General features: G+C 31.3%; 3 protein-coding genes across 3 annotated transcripts; 2 read left to right on the top strand and 1 right to left on the bottom strand.

Moving 5' to 3' along the window:
- Positions 1 to 259: 259 nt before the first annotated feature.
- On the bottom strand, positions 260 to 697 carry LOC112003670 (uncharacterized). Its single transcript, XM_024035872.2, has 2 exons — positions 559 to 697; positions 260 to 456 (listed from the first exon to the last, which is right to left on the bottom strand). The coding sequence occupies exons 1-2, from the start codon at positions 695 to 697 to the stop codon at positions 260 to 262; spliced, it is 336 nt and encodes a 111-aa protein (XP_023891640.2).
- Positions 698 to 3054: 2357 nt separating this feature from the next.
- LOC111987080 (uncharacterized) lies at positions 3055 to 6911 on the top strand. Its single transcript, XM_024018782.2, has 8 exons — positions 3055 to 3257; positions 3382 to 3547; positions 4472 to 4562; positions 4709 to 4767; positions 5577 to 5637; positions 6043 to 6133; positions 6224 to 6300; positions 6534 to 6911. The coding sequence occupies exons 1-8, from the start codon at positions 3230 to 3232 to the stop codon at positions 6648 to 6650; spliced, it is 690 nt and encodes a 229-aa protein (XP_023874550.1). The 5' UTR covers positions 3055 to 3229; the 3' UTR covers positions 6651 to 6911.
- A 4780-nt stretch (positions 6912 to 11691) lies between these two features.
- On the top strand, positions 11692 to 15634 carry LOC111987090 (berberine bridge enzyme-like 21). The gene is given in 3 exon segments (XM_024018796.2): positions 11692 to 11728; positions 11731 to 12152; positions 14461 to 15634. Coding segments are annotated over 3 exon segments (1614 nt in total). The 3' UTR covers positions 15616 to 15634.
- The last annotated feature ends 797 nt before the right edge of the window (positions 15635 to 16431 follow it).

Raw genomic sequence — 16431 nt, 5'->3', positions numbered from 1 at the left:
TTATCCAAAGAGTATGATTACTTTATTAGAATTATTCTTCAATTGGGACTGCTTGAAAAAACAAACCTTGGTAAACCTTTACAAGCGTGGATCAAACAACTATCCTCCAAGTTATAATCTCTATTATCTAAGGTATCAAAAACTCTTCATAAAATTCTGTAAAGTTCACTTTTTTATTATCAGTAACACTGGTATAAAAGGTAACAAAGCATCACAACAATAAACACAGCTTTTTTAGAACTCATGCTACTTCTGAAAATCAGAGTTCTCTTCCATCCTCAATTTCAAAAGCTGAAACTGGCGATGTCCTGGACAGCCCTGTAAGACTCTTGATAGTAATTTTATCAGTTGGAGGATCATCCACAAAGATTTCATTGAGGGTAACCCAAATCAAAAGCTCCTTGGCCTTGACCCCACTAAGCCTCTTGATTTTTTTGTGTTCAATATAAGCTGAGACTTCAGTGGCATAAGAAACAAGCTTGCCAATCTTTTCAAACTTGTGGGTTATGCTCCTTTTCTACCTTAGCCACACAAAGCCAGTTTCTTTCACATACCCACATTCCTCAATGTCTTGCAGAGGCAGTAAGCCATTGGGCAAGCCCATTTCTGTGAGCAAAAACTTTGACTTCTCTTGACAGAACTGATGCCCTTGGTAGTACTGAGCCTTGGCCTTGATTTCCTCTGTAACCAGAGACATTTTTGTGTTCTCTGTTTGTTCAAAGTGAATAAGTGATTGTGTTTGTGAATAACGTAGAGTGGTTTGAGGAAGACGTAGAATTGAAAATTGATAAATACTGTAGTCTGTGTAGTGATGAAGCTGTACTTTTGCCCTTCCTTTTTTTTTTTTTTATCCAAAATTCCCATCATGCTATTAAGGTTTACCGACATAAATATTGATGGGTTTGGTAACTTTAGTTAAGACACATTTAATATTCTTATATAAATATATTTTTTAAAATAGAAATCAAATTGTGTATAAATATTGAAAACAAGTACATACAATGATAATAAATGTGTGTTAATAATTTACCGAAAACTGAATTCCTCTAAAATTTTAGGTGTATATTACAATTCATATTTAAATACTTATTATTCATTAACATGTACCTTGTTATTAACAATACCTAATACTATTACTATGTAATATTTTTACATATAAACTAATTGTAGTTTTTTTTTTAGAATCATACTAATTAATAATTATGGTTTAAAATGGAAAATAAGAAAATCAAATTCGTATACCACAATTTGTGAGTATAAAGTGGAATATAGAAAGTGAGATTATTATAATCATTGTCATTCATCCTACTCCAAATTTGTGTGTGCAAATTAATAAATTACAACAAATCTGGTATAGGAGTTGTTGTTCGGGACTGTCACGCGGAGGTTATTGTGTCACTTGTGCAGCAGCTGGATCAGGCATACCAACCCGTGGAAATTGAGGCTTTGGCAGCGTGCAAGGCAGTGGAATTTGGTGCTGAATTGGGACTCCATAGAGCTACTGTTGAGGGTGACTCAGTGTTGGTTGTGAAGGCCCTAAAATGTAAGGATAATGGTTTAGTTCCTTTTGGCCATTTGATAAATGATGTGTCATTATTTTCCGGTGCTTTTTCAGAATTGTCATACTCTCACATAAGGAGAGATAGTAACAAAGTTGCTCACAGTTTAGCTAGGCTAGCTTTGACAACACCAAGTTGTACCGTGTGGACGGAGGATGTTCCATCTCGCACCTTACCTTTTGTTCAGGCCGATTTGGCCACTCTTTAGTTCCTTTCAATAAAAGTCTTCCTTCTCAAAAAAAAAAATTTAATAAATTCCTAAAAGAAAAAATTCAGTTTTTAAATATCTATTATTCGTTAATATGTGGCTTTACAGTACTTATTAAATCCAACATTGATTATATCTACAATTATCATCACTTATCCAAATCCAAATTGAAAGGTATTTCGGTTTGAGTAACTGCATTTTTCTTGTGTGTGTGTGTGTGTGTGTGTGTGTCATTTTAAGCGTCTCTAGCTAGCTGAAAAAAATGGACAACATCATGAAGATTAGGGTAAAAAGAACATAGGGACTAAAGTCGTCTATATTTCCTGAGTAACTTCATCCTAAAATACTAAGAATTGTATTCATCCATTTTAAAATGACTAGATTGGATTATATTACATCATCATAATTTTAAATAGATATCAAGTTGGTAAGTATTATAATTTTCTACATTCGAAAATAAATTATTTTATAGTTCAAGTTATAAATTATAAATTTAAAGGTGTATTTATTACCACACTTTATAGTTTTTCTTGAGCATTCTTGTGTCTTCAATTATATCACTTGATAATAATCTTCATGGTCTTCTTAAACACACTAGAGATTAAAACTCAATTACATATGAAATGCGTTTTGTCTCAAGATATGTCAATTTGCAAATATGACCCTTACAATTTACTCATTTAAAAATTATATTGTACTGCTGGCCATCAAATACCTCAATAAGTTGTGAATAAAATTTAGTATTAATTAAAATTAAAATCCTCTAAATTAATGTTTAGAAGATGATTGTCTTTTTTGCCAAGTGCCTTGTATATCTAGTTTTTTTTTTTATTTTTTTTTTATTTTTTTTTATTTTTTTAGAGAGTTTCAACTTATGACGTCCGCTTCTGATGATAGCTCTTTATCATTAGACCAAGACACCAATCAGTTTTTGGTGTAGGCGGAGATTGAACCCCAAATCTCTTATATAAGCATCAGAGATTTTACCAGTTGAGCTAACTTAACTGGTTGATAACTTTTGATGTTTTTAAATGTGACATCCATGGTTCATATCCTCCTCCCCCAAGTACCAAATTTTTTATAAAAAAAAAAGAAAAAAAGGAAAAAAAAGTGAAGAGAATTGTCTCCCCAAATCTAAACAGGTTATAACCTACATGCTCCGCTATAGTTCAAATCTTCCTCTCCCAACTATCTTATTAAAAAAAGTTTTTTTTTTAATTAAAAAAAAGAAATATAAGAGTGGAGAATTGTCTCCCCAAATTTAAACCGGGTCATTATAACCCGGATGCCCCGCTCCAATTCTTACAATTATAACCAACACAACAAACCCTAGCGACATAAGCAGGAGAAGAAAAAAGTGAGAAACAGAAAGCCTCGAACAAACGAAAAACAAAGGGTTTTAGCAGTTGAAAACCACAGAAAAGCTCGAGAGACAAGTAGCCGCCGCTGCCGCTACACAGAAATGCCGAAGTCGAAGCGTGATAGACCAGGTTGGTTTTAGCAGTTGGTTCTCTCTCTCTCTCCCTCTCTCTGCTCTGTCTTTTCATTCATACTGCTCTTTGTTTTTCCCTCTGTTTTCAACAAAAATAACTCTTATCAATACAAAAAACTTAGTGACTCTTTCGAAGACGAGGAAGAAGGGCAGGGGACACAAAGAAGCGATAGTGAATGCAATAAGAGATGCTGCAGAGACTTACAGCTGGGCTTATGTGTTTTCTTTCGAAAACATGAGGAACCTCAAGTTCAAGGAGTTTAGAGAGCGCCTTAAGTCTTCAAGCAGGTAATAATTCATTGTGGGGGTGAGTGGGTTAGCTTTGGATAGGCTCTGCTTGCATTTATTTTTCTGTTTTTTGTTTTTATTTTGATTAGTAAGTTTTTTTGAACCCATTACCTAATCCATCCATTTTGGTCTTACAAGAGGTGCCATTTGTTTAGATTTGAAGGAAAAAAGGCTAAATTCTTGTCCTGAATTTGGTTTATATATATGGGTTAGGATGAATTTACATGTCCGCTAAATTCCATGTTAATCGGATGTTATTAACTATCTCATGCACAAACTGATGTTTTGTGTATAATTTTAATTTTTTATTATATAAAAAACTTGATATTTAAATGTTTTATGAAGAGATAGCAATTGATCGATATTTTGAAAGCATGGAGGGTATAATAAGTAGATAATATAATCCAACAGTTGATTTGTCAAAACACTTAATTCAATAAAATTTATGGAGTGTTGTATAGTGCTGCTGTTTATCACTGAATTTTGTGATAAAAGGGTGTATGGTGTGGTTCAATATTTGTGCATTCGGAATGCTGAGTGACACTTTTCCCAGTTCAATTGTGTGGAAGTACTTGATTGAGCTTTTGATATTGGTTGAATGTACTTGATTGTGTAAGTTACACACTCACCCCAGATGCATGTGGTCATTCGAAACTGGCACGAGAGGAAGAATTGTCATTTGAACCAGATTCATTGGCAAATTCCGAAATGTGTTTTGGTTTCTATGTTTATTGAGTATCAGCTCGGGTGGTAACTTGAAATAGTAAACATCATGTGATTCAGTTTTAAGGAACCCTAGTACAACCTGGTTAGGAGATGTTCTTAAGTTGGAGTACACGATTGTGTTCTATTTGGTTTTTGACCTATGGATGCTACAGAAAATAAGAACAGACTATGACAATTGCTTTGGTATTATTTTGTCAGATTTTTCTTGGGTTCGAACAAAGTCATGCAGGTTGCTCTAGGTCGATCCGCTGCTGATGAGATTAGACCTAACATATATAAAGTTTCGAAGGTAAGTGTTCTCTCATTTATGCAGTCAATAACTCATAATGCTCTTTTTATCTTATATTGATATATTGTATAACATTGTTTTATTTATCAAAAAAATCTTATGTTTGTATTTTGTCTTATGCTTCCTTTGTTTAATTTTTGTCTTAGCTTCTGCATGGAAATACTGGGCTATGTTTTACCAATATGCCAAAAGAAGATGTTGAAAGGTAAGCTTTAGAGAATTTAATGTTCTGAACCATAAGCTCCCATTGTTTGCTAAGGAAAGATGATAAAAGGACAGAGAATTGGGGTTTGGAGCCATGTGTTAGAATTTTCACTGTAAAACTCAAAATTTCTGTTTTGATTCTTTTCTCTCCTCCCTTCACCAGAACTGAAAAGAGCTTTAGATGGACTGTTTTAATTTTGATGAAAAATATAAAGAAATACGGTCTAACTTTTGGAATTATTAAAAGGTGGGTATGCTGAAATGGATCTCTTTAGAAAGGAGTGTTTGAAATAGAGATATATGGAATCTATAAAATGTAACCTCCCTCTTTTTCACTCACATACAACACATGCACATGCAAGGAAAAAGAAGGGAAAATTAGATTTTGAGAGGCCTTCATGTTGATCCATAGTTTGTTGGAAAAGAGGCAGGTTATACTTGTACCTGATAGTTTTATGAAAAAAAAATGGTGAATATATATATATATATATAAAAGACCATAAGCCTGTTTCAGATCAAGGGTTTATTGCCTTTGGAGAATTGCAATGGTGAATGCTTAAAGTTGCTGATGTAGATCTTTAGTCCTATCATCCGCCCTTCTCTTAAGAAAATGTACATGTCAAATTATTTATTGTACTTGCGTCCAAATGATTAAACTTCTTGTATTTTCCTTTGTACTGATACTATCTTAAATGTAGCCATGCCTTGTATTGCACAATATTTCTCAGCCAAATGAGTATTAGCCTGCCCAAGTGTTCCACTTTATCTTCCTAATTCTATCTTTATCCTTCTTTCAATATCTTTTTGTAGGTTATTTAATGAATATGAGGAATATGACTTTGCAAGGACAGGAAGTACTGCAACAGAAAAGGTTTGTAGTAACTTTTTCTATTATCCATTTGCCATGTTTTCTTGTGACCTAAAGATCTAGAATTTGTTCTTGTCAGCATGTTATTTTTGCATTCAGTTGTTCTCTGCAGGCCAAATGCTATAGTTCTATGTTCACAAAAATGCTACAATGAGCTACCACTGGTGCTTCATCCTCCCGTAAGAATGGGATGGGGGGTGAGGTCCTGGGTTTGAGACGCACTGGATTCGTTTGTAACTTACCAATAAAAAAATATGTTACAATCTTATATTTGGAAGTTGTGCATTTTGGTTGTTTTGGGCCTATGAGCTGGCAAAAGCCCTATGTTACCTATCATTTACGACTTATGATATTGATATATCTCATTTATTGTTCATCATAAATTGAAATTTACTTTGGATTTTTCAGGTGGAGCTCAAGGAAGGTCCTTTGGAGCAATTTACACATGAGATGGAGCCCTTTCTACGGAAGCAAGGGATGCCTGTTCGGTTGAACAAAGGTTCATAATTGCTCTCTTCTGCTTTCTGTCCCTAATATGCATGTATTATTTGTTTAGGTTTGCATCATTTATTTTATTTATGGTGTGCAGGTGTTGTGGAGCTTCTTTCTGATTTTGTTGTTTGTGAAGAGGGAAAGCCTTTGTCCCCTGAGTCTGCCCGTATACTGGTTAGTGTTTTTTTTTTTTTTTTGATTAGAAAGTAAATGATCTCTAGCTCAAATGACATTTTCTCTCCACAAGGAATGGGGTGGAGGAAAAGGTCTTGGGTTCAAGACCTATTGGTGCATGTGTGAGTTACCAATAATAAATATTAATATGGATTGATTCTATTTATTCATATTTAATTTAATTTAATTTTTTGATGAAACTGATAATGTGATATCCTTTCTCTTGTTTGCAGCGTTTGTTGGGAACCCAGATGGCTACCTTCCGGCTTCACTTGATATGTAGATGGAGTCCTGAGGAATTTGAGCTATATATTGAGAGGCCAGAGGATTCTGATGTTGAATCTGCATAAACACTAATTTAAACTTCATTATAGATTTTGCAGATTATATAATGGAGAGATGATTTGTATGTTGAATGCGCACACAATTCTGGTCTGTTAGTTTTTTTTTTTTGGTTGAGAAGATGGTCCGTTAGTCTTCTAGTTGAGGTAGAATTATAGTGTCTATTTGTATTGCCAGTGGAAACGGTTTATGATTTTGCGGTGCTTTCAGTATCTGGTCAATATATTTTTGCACCAGTACAAAGAAATTTTTATCTTTTTGCTTAATAATGTGGTCTGTATGGTTAGTTTTAGCAAGTAGTGTTTTACTTTGGAGATATTTTGTGATAAAGAGTTTTAACTGAAAGTTTTAGTGATTGACAAACTACAGTACTAAAGTGCTTTAGCACTTTTACTATTGTTGGTTAACTAACTTTTTTTATATTTCTTTCTTGAGAAGAGTTGGGTAACTAAATTGATAAAGAGCTCTTAGATGTAAGAAATGACAATATAATAATAATGAAATTTTTTAGTATAAATGAGCTCTTTTTAGTTTTAGTTTTTATTTATTTTTGTTTTGAGAAAAGAGAGAAGATAAAGGAACTCTTTATTTAAATGTCACTTATTTTGTGATTTTAATTCAATAAGAGATTTATCAAAATTCGCATAAAAAAGTTGAGTGGTGTAATACTCTCTCTAGTTTGAATTATAATTTTTGATCCTTAAAAGTCTTGGATTGTTTATATTTTTGCCCCTTAAAGTTTTAGATTTTTTATTTTATTCCAAGTTTATATCTGTTTTCAAAGGGGTCATTCTGTCCATATCTGTGCCTAATAGAGGTTATATGATTAAAACTTGATTAGATTCTTTTAATTAGATAATCTTTCATAAACAGGGAAATTGGTGACTCTCTCTACATGATTTGATTTGATTCTCATAAATAAATAATCTCTCATAAATAAGGAATTTAATTGAACTTGTGACTTTCTTAATCTGGCTTGATTTGGTTTAATTTCTAATTTTTAATTTAACTTAATTTAATTTGATTTGTTTTCAAATTTGAATTTCTTCAATCTTTTTTTTATTACTATATGATCTTTGAAAATAAAATATTGTCTTGTGTGGTCATTTATTTTATTTAATATAAAGTTCGGTTGATTAAGAAATAGATCCACCTTAATAAGCTCTTTAATTCTCCTAAAAAACAATTAGCTCCTTAATTAAATATTGTTAAGTTACATCTTTGCACATTGACTCATCTCTCACTTCAATCCTAGAGTTATGGTCTGTTTGGATACTGCTTATTACTGAAAACAATGTAGCAAAATAATTTTTAAATATGTGAATAGTACTGTGAGATCCAAATTTATATTGAAATTTGTGTTTGGATGACTTTTGTGAGTTTGTAAACAGTACCATGAGACCTACCATTTTTCAACAAAACGTAGAAATGCACATTCTCAATGCTATCCAAACAAAGGCTTAGTGGTAAATTCTTAGGCCACGGTTAGTATGAGCTCACATCGTACTGCTCCCCAAAATCACTCACGTGGCATGTTGACATTTGAAGGTCATGGTTGAGGTTGACCCTAATACTCCAAATTTTGCCATTTTAATTCATCCGAGGCTATTTGCTCCCCAAAATCACTCACGTGGCATGTTGACATTTGAAGGTCATGGTTGAGGTTGACCCTAATACTCCAAATTTTGCCATTTTAATTCATCCGAGGCTATTTGGTACTAGATTTTAAATAACAGTTTTCAGTATTTAAACACTGAAATATGTATTTTTTACAATATTTTTTTAACTCACGCGTATTTTCACTATCCTTAAACAAAAATACTAGAAATCTTTAACCAAATTAGCTTTTAACATTACAAATTTACAATCAGTTGGTCCTTCGGACCCCATCTTGTCCTACCTAACTCGTTATTCTATCCCCTTTTTTTTTAGGTTTTTTTTTTTTTTTCCTCTCAATATTTTCCACTGAACTTTCCGGTGCCAAGTTAGGTAGGTTTCAAAAGGGAAGAAAATCTAAGGTACGTTTGTAACAAATCCTGTAGTTAAATACTTATTTACGTGAAATAGCTTCTTTTTTTATTTTTATTTTTTTTTAATGTGGAATAACTAATTGGTGGTTTGGTTGATTTTTTTATGAGAGTAATATTGTAATGCTATGCTATGGACACAACAAAAATTCACAACATTCTCAAATTAATATACCAAAGCAAAAATTTAATCTGAAGATTATGGTGGGGCCATGTGTGAGTTGGCATGCTAATTTAGAAATATTGTAAATTTTTCCTCCAAAAAAAAAAAAAAATGTAAAATTGTTGTAACATTTTGTTGTGTCCTTATACCTTTACTCTTTTTTGTTGTATGGAATAGTTATTTATTATGAATAACTACTCTTTAAAGAGAAATGCATCTCTAAAACTACATATCCACATAAATATATATATATTTGAAACATATTAATTTTGTAATTATTATACATATAGATAAGGTTTATGTTTTTGGAAATATAATAATTTCTAAAGTTATTACATATGTTGAGGAATTTTCTTTTTATACTCTACGAGTACGTTTGGTAGACTGTAATAGGCACCGTAATGTAATAATTATTAATATTGTTTAGTTATGTTTTTGTTACAGAGAATAGTTATTCCTTATGAATAGCTATTCTTTAAAATAATGAATAACTATTCATCTATAAAAGGGTTGTAATATATCAACATTCTCACATTTAATATACCAAAGCAAAAATTTAATCTGAAGATTATGGTGGGGCCATGTGTGAGTTGGCGTGCTAATTTAGAAATATTGTAAATTTTTCCTCCAAAAAAAAAAAAGAAAAGAAATATTGTAAAATTGTTGTAACATTTTGTTGTGTTCTTATGCCTTTACTCTTTTTGTTGTATGGAATAGTTATTTATTATGAATAACTACTCTTTAAAGAGAAATGCATCTCTAAAACTACATATCCATATATATTTTTTTGAAACATATTAATTTCGTAATTATTATACATATAGATATAGTTTATGTTTTTGGAAATATAATAATTTCTAAAGTTATTACACATGTTGAGGAATTTTCTTCTCATACTCTACGATTACGTTTAGTAAACTGTAATAGGCACCGTAATGTAATAGTTATTACTATTGTTTAGTTATTCAGTAGTTTAGGGCACGTTTAGTACACTGTAATGATTATTACATGAGAATAGGAATAATTATTACAAGGAATACATTAAGTTGAAATGTAATAAGTATTACTATTCATTAGTTTGGTGACTATTTAGGAATAAAATTCTGAATATGCATTCACAATTTAGTAGAGTATAAAAAAAAAGTGTAATTAAATCATTTTTAAGTCAAATTTTCTGAAATACACTTATTTTGGGATATTCAAAATAGAGCTAATAATTAACAAGAAGGAAAATTTATTTTTTTTCCTTTTGAAGATGTGGCAACTAATGACTTTTTAAGAAATTTTTAAAAAAAGTTATTACATAAGGTGAACGAATAGATATTCAGTACTTTTGATAAGAAATAGTTTTTCCTCATTTTGAAGAATAGCTATTCATAAGGAATAACTATTCATTGTAATAAAAAACATAACCAAACAATCGGATAGTTATGCCATAGGAATATCTATAACATTACAGTGTCTATTACAGTCTACCAAACGTGCCCTTAGTTATGTTTTTATTATAGAGAGTAGTTATTCCTTATGAATAGCTATTCTTTAAAATGAGGAATAACTATTCATCTCTGAAAGGATTGTAATAGTTATTCCTTAGTAGGTATATTAATTTCTAAAATTAATATATTTTTAAATAAATAAACTTTCTATATGCAGATAACAATAATGAAAATAAAAAATCATTAAAAATAACTAATCTTTCTTTCAAATTTAAAAAATATTATTTTTTAGAAAATATAATTATATGAGTAAGATATTTCCTAAAATATATCTTAAATTTGATTTAAAATGTTTTCATTCCATTGTCTTCAGAGTTTTATTATTGTATTGTCACCAAACAAATGAATAGCAATAATTATTACATTATAGCATTTTGTATTCCTTGTAATACCTATTATTATTCATATGTAATTACCGTTACAGTCTACCAAACGTACTCTATATGTTTGTAAAATTTCAAGATGATTTGACATAGATAATTATGTTATCGATCAAATATTTAAATTTCAAGTTTTTTTATTTAAAATTGTACATAAAAGATGAGTTTCTAGATTGAAGAGTAAATAGTATGCAATTAGCATGAAATTTGACATGTGTGTTACAGATATAGAGAATATGTAATCCAATGATAATATTTTTGAAATATTAATCTAATAAAATATTATTAAGTAGTGTAATATTAATTAGAATTAAACCAGATGTAACTAATCCATCTCTTCCTTTGCACATGTAATAAATTTAGAAATTATTATATTTCCAAAAATACAAATAGCCTCTACATGCATAATAATTATATTATAAAATAATTATATTATAAAATTAGTATGTTTCCAAAAATACAGATGTGGATTTATTCCTATTTCACAACAAAATATATTAATACAAATTGTTACTCCATTACATTACCTTTTATTTCCAATAATAAGGATTATGTGTGAAGATAATTTTTCACATTTTCAAGTGTTTAGTAGTATTCAAAAAAAAAAAAAAAAGTTTCAAATGAAAACTATCTATTAACTTCCCTTATTTAATCCATTACAAAGTTGTTTTCCACAATTATTTTTTGGAAAATAATTTTGTCTCATGTCAAGCTAAAGAAGGGAAGATAAATTTACAACTCATTTTAAGGTTGTTACCAAATATAAAAAATAAAATAATTTTCTAGAAAATGTTTTTTTAGAAAATGTTAACGTCGAAACAAACAGAGCATACTAAACATATCCTAGTTTTTCAAGCATTTTTTAAAAACCCATACCAACTCATTTTATATATATATATATATATATTTTGGAGACATAATTCCTACATATATAGCAGCATAAATACTCAATTTTCAAACCAAAAACAGATAAACAATCACAAATGGGAAAGTCAAGCCCATTGCCACATCTTTCTGTGCCCCAATGCTTCCTCTTCTTTGCCTTGTTCTTCTTCATGTTTCTGCCTCATGGGCAACCTCAGATTCAGATTTTGGCACCTTTGTCCAATGCTTAACAAACCAAACAAAGCAACCAGAGACAGTCTCCAAAATAGTCTATGCTCTAAACAACACTGCCTACACACCTGTTCTACGAGCCTACATTCGAAATGCCAGGTTCAATGCCTCTTACACTCCAAAACCAGTCATGATCGTGACTGCAACAAACGAATCCCATGTCCAAGCCGCAGTTATTTGCGCCAAGCAAAATGGCATTCAGCTTAGAATCCGCAGTGGTGGCCATGACTACGAGGGTCTCTCTTATGTATCTGATGTCCCATTTATCATCCTTGACCTGTTCAATCTTCGGTCCATCACAGTTGATATTGCGGAAAAAACAGCTTGGGTAATGTTAGCATATCTCACATTTGTTGCATGTTGCATATCAAGAACATTGTCATTGATTTTAGTCTAATTCAAGATTGACTGTGATTAAAATCTAGGAACACTAACAGTATTTTTGGATGGAGAGAGAGAGAGAGTAGCCAAGTAGAGGGGAGGGAAAGGTAGTCACTGATTCTAGTTTAGCTCAAAGTGAAATTATTTAGTGCACCGGGTTTATAATTAAATCCTTTTCTTTTCTCACATAAATGTAGACCCAATATGTGAGTTTCATGAGATTGACATTTTATACGAGGAGATTAAATTCTATAAGAATGTGGTGTAAAACTCATGTTTTACTTCTCCAATTTCAACATGCTATGTCATCTTATCACAAATTTTAAAATAGACACAATCACATCCGAATGGGGGTTATACCAATCCATATATAAATCCAACCGAATTGAAAGTTTATTGAGATGTTATTAGGAATGGAGGATGTATTGAATTTTAAGTATAATGCTGATGCGACAATCTTTTATTAGATGATGTAAAACTCTTACATGAGAGGAGGGTGTAATACACATAGTATACTGTTCATCACAAGCAAGGGCGGAGGGTGGGGGGGGGGGGTGTTGGGGGAGGAGGGAGGGGAGGCTCCCCTCATTTTTCCAAAAAATGCCCCTCCACCTCTATTTTAATGTCAAAAATTCAAAGATTCAAAAAAATTTTAAGTAACGTTCCTCTTCATTAAAAAGAAAGAAAGTATAAATACTATTTCATTTATTGTTGTCTCATTTATTTTCCTTTTAATATGACTTTTTGTCATTTATAAATCATTAATTTTAGGAATATTTAAAGCATAGGTTCATAAATATATGAAAGTAACTCTCTTGAAGACACACACACATATTCAAGAATAAAGCCATACACATTTATATTGAGAAAATTAAGGATACCAGAATACAATGATACATTTAGCATAGACCTCATTGAGCAAAATTTCTAACTCTGTCACTAAGGATAGGTGAATTCATTGGATCTATATATACATAGTTTGTATAAGTACAACAACTAAGAGGCATGGATTTTGATACATAGTTTATATATACATAGTTTGTATAATTTTTTATCTAAATATGAATTTCAATAATTATGGTAAATATTAATGGAAAATTTTATTAGTCTAAATATGAAATTATATATATTTTTATTTAAAGAAAGAGTTTGAATTTGGTAAGAATGGGGTGTAAAACCCATATTTTACACTATCCAATAAGAGATTGTCACATCATCTTTTTACTTAAAACTCAATTTATCCTATCACACCTAATGACACCGCATCAGTCTTTTACTTAATACCTAAAATATTGTATTTATGGAGATGTTATCATGTGTGCTAAGATGTATTTATATTTTAGTAATATAATAATGTAGCATGTCCTTATTAGAGGGTGTAAACCAAAGGTTTACACCAAATCCTTATAAAATTTAATATTTTAAAGAAAATATGACGTGGAAATTTTTTAATAGAGGCTTTAAAAAGAGTATGGAATTTAAAATCAATTAGAAAAAAAAAAAAACACATATATATATATATATATATTTATATTAATAAGAGAAAATCCAATTAAATTCTAAATTGGAGTTTAACTTTGCATCACGTGTCTCATCTAATTTTTAAATTTGTATGTCAAGTGAATTATTAGGTGCAAAAATCAAAGAGTCTAAATTCAAATAGATTCTAAATTGAATTTTAATTAGAGTTCAATTTTGTGCCATGTATCCCACCTAATTTTTTAATTTTTGTGGCAAGTGAATTATTAGGTACAAAACTCGAATAGTCTAGATCCAATTAAATTATAAATCACATATATATATATATATATAAATGAGAAATCATTACATATTTTAGAAATTCATGGCTTAAAACATGTATAAGTTGTAATTCTTACACCAAATTTATTTTGAAGTAATTGTGATTGTTTTTAAATGTACTCATGCATATACATAGGATTACACACTAGTTATAATAATGACGGGTAAAATTGTGAGATCTTAAAAGTTTATGTGGCACAATATTATGAGGTTAACTAAAAGTCAAACATATTTGGTTAATATATATATATATATATAATTAGATTATAGATTCCTCCCTCCCCCTTCTTAATTAGTACTGGTTGGTTTAATGGGGTGTTTAAATGTAGAACATAATTTTACTTCAATTTAAAAATGTAATAGAATAATAATCTATAAAATTATAAGGTCTCAAAAGCCATCTTATATAGATTATAGATTTACAATTTTTCCCCCTTGACCGTTCATTTTAACAGGTACAAGCCGGTGCAACTGTCGGAGAAGTTTATTATAGAATATGGGAGCAGAGCAAAGTACATGGCTTCCCTGCTGCGATTTGTCCCACTGTGGGAGTTGGAGGGCACTTCAGTGGTGGAGGATACGGTAACATGTTGCGAAAATATGGACTATCAGTCGATAATGTCGTTGATGCAAAAATAGTAGACGTAAATGGTAGAATTCTTGACAAGAATTCGATGGGAGAAGATCTTTTTTGGGCTATCAGAGGAGGAGGAGGAGCAAGCTTTGGAGTAATATTAGCATACAAAATAAATTTGGTTCCGGTTCCAGAAATTGTTACAGTTTTTCAAGTTCAAAGGACCTTGGAAGAGAATGCAACTGATCTTGTTTATCAGTGGCAGAATGTTGCACCAAACACTGATGAAAACCTTTTCATGAGATTGCTTATACAACCCGTGAGTTCCGAAGTGATAAAGGGTCAAAAGACTGTCAGAGCCACAATTATGGCATTGTTTTTAGGTAAGGGTGATGATGTTGTCACATTGTTAGGAAAAGAGTTTCCTGAATTAGGCCTAAAGAAGGAAAATGCTGAGGAAATGAGTTGGATTGATTCTGTTCTGTGGTGGAATCATTATGACAATGGAACCTCCCCTGATGTCTTGCTTGATCGAAATCTTGATTCTGCGGATTTCTTGAAGAGGAAGTCAGACTATGTGCAGACCCCAATTCCGAAAGATGGGTTGGAATTGCTGTGGAAGAAAGTTGTTGAGATTGGAAAACCTGGATTGGTTTTCAACCCGTATGGCGGAAAAATGAGCAGAATCCCGGCAACAGCCACGCCTTTTCCACACCGTGCTGGGAATTTGTTTAAGGTGCAGCACTCAATAACCTGGGAAGAAGAGGGAATTGAGGCACAAAAGAAATATTTAACTCAGATAAGGAGCCTATTTAGTTACATGACCCCATTAGTATCAAAGAATCCTAGGAGTGCTTTTTTGAATTATAGGGACATTGACATTGGTATCAGTCACAATGGTACCTATGAAGAAGGGAAGGTTTATGGGGTCAAGTACTTCAATGGAAATTTTGATAGGTTGGTGAAGGTAAAGACTGCAGTTGATCCAGAAAATTTCTTCAGGTATGAACAGAGCATTCCAACTCTTCCTAAGTAAGGCTTAGGAAAGAAACAGATTGTTGTGATGGTCTCAATTGAACAGAGGCCTTTGATTGTTTCATTATAGAAATAAGGTTTTGGTTTATTTCCATTATTGAATAAGAGTTTTCAATTTCTTGGTGCTCCTAAAAATTTAATAAAATTATCTCTTATAAGATACAAAAAAAAAAAAAAAGGAATAAAATTGAAGAAAAATGATATAAAAGAAAATTTTGAAGAACTGTGGTCAATTAATGTGTTCATTAGCCAGCCCTCTATAGACGTGGTAGAGTGCTGATTTGGCCATCCCAAGTGTTGTTTGGCGCTCTACCATTGGTGATTGATGTGGTGTTCTTTTATTAGAGCGATTAGTGACAGAGAACTCATCACCAATACTCATGTAAGCAATCGTGTACGAAAGTAATATTCCAAATCCTTTTCGTACTTGGTTGAATGTAGTTTCATTGTTTGTTAGAATTTTTTAGATTAGATTTTGTTAAATTAAAATAAAAAAAAAAAAAAAAAAAAAAAAAAAAAAAAAATGGAATAAAATTGAAGAAAAATGATATAAAAGAAAATTTTGAAGAACTGTGGTCAATTAATGTGTTCATTAGCCAGCCCTCTATAGACGTGGCAGAGTGCTGATTTGGCCATCCCAAGTGTTGTTTGGCGCTCTACCATTGGTGATTGATGTGGTGTTCTTTGATTAGAGCGATTAGTGACAGAGAACTCATCACCAATACTCATGTAAGCAATCGTGTACGAAAGTAATATTCCAAATCCTTTTCGTACTTGGTTGAATGTAGTTTCATTGTTTGTTAGAATTTTTTAGATT

This window comes from Quercus suber, unplaced genomic scaffold (genome assembly GCF_002906115.3).
Source record: "Quercus suber isolate HL8 unplaced genomic scaffold, Cork oak 2.0 scaffold_81, whole genome shotgun sequence".
Classification (NCBI taxonomy): Eukaryota; Viridiplantae; Streptophyta; class Magnoliopsida; order Fagales; family Fagaceae; genus Quercus; species Quercus suber.
Note: the sequence above shows the minus strand (reverse complement) of the source record. Positions and strands in the feature narration are given on the sequence as shown.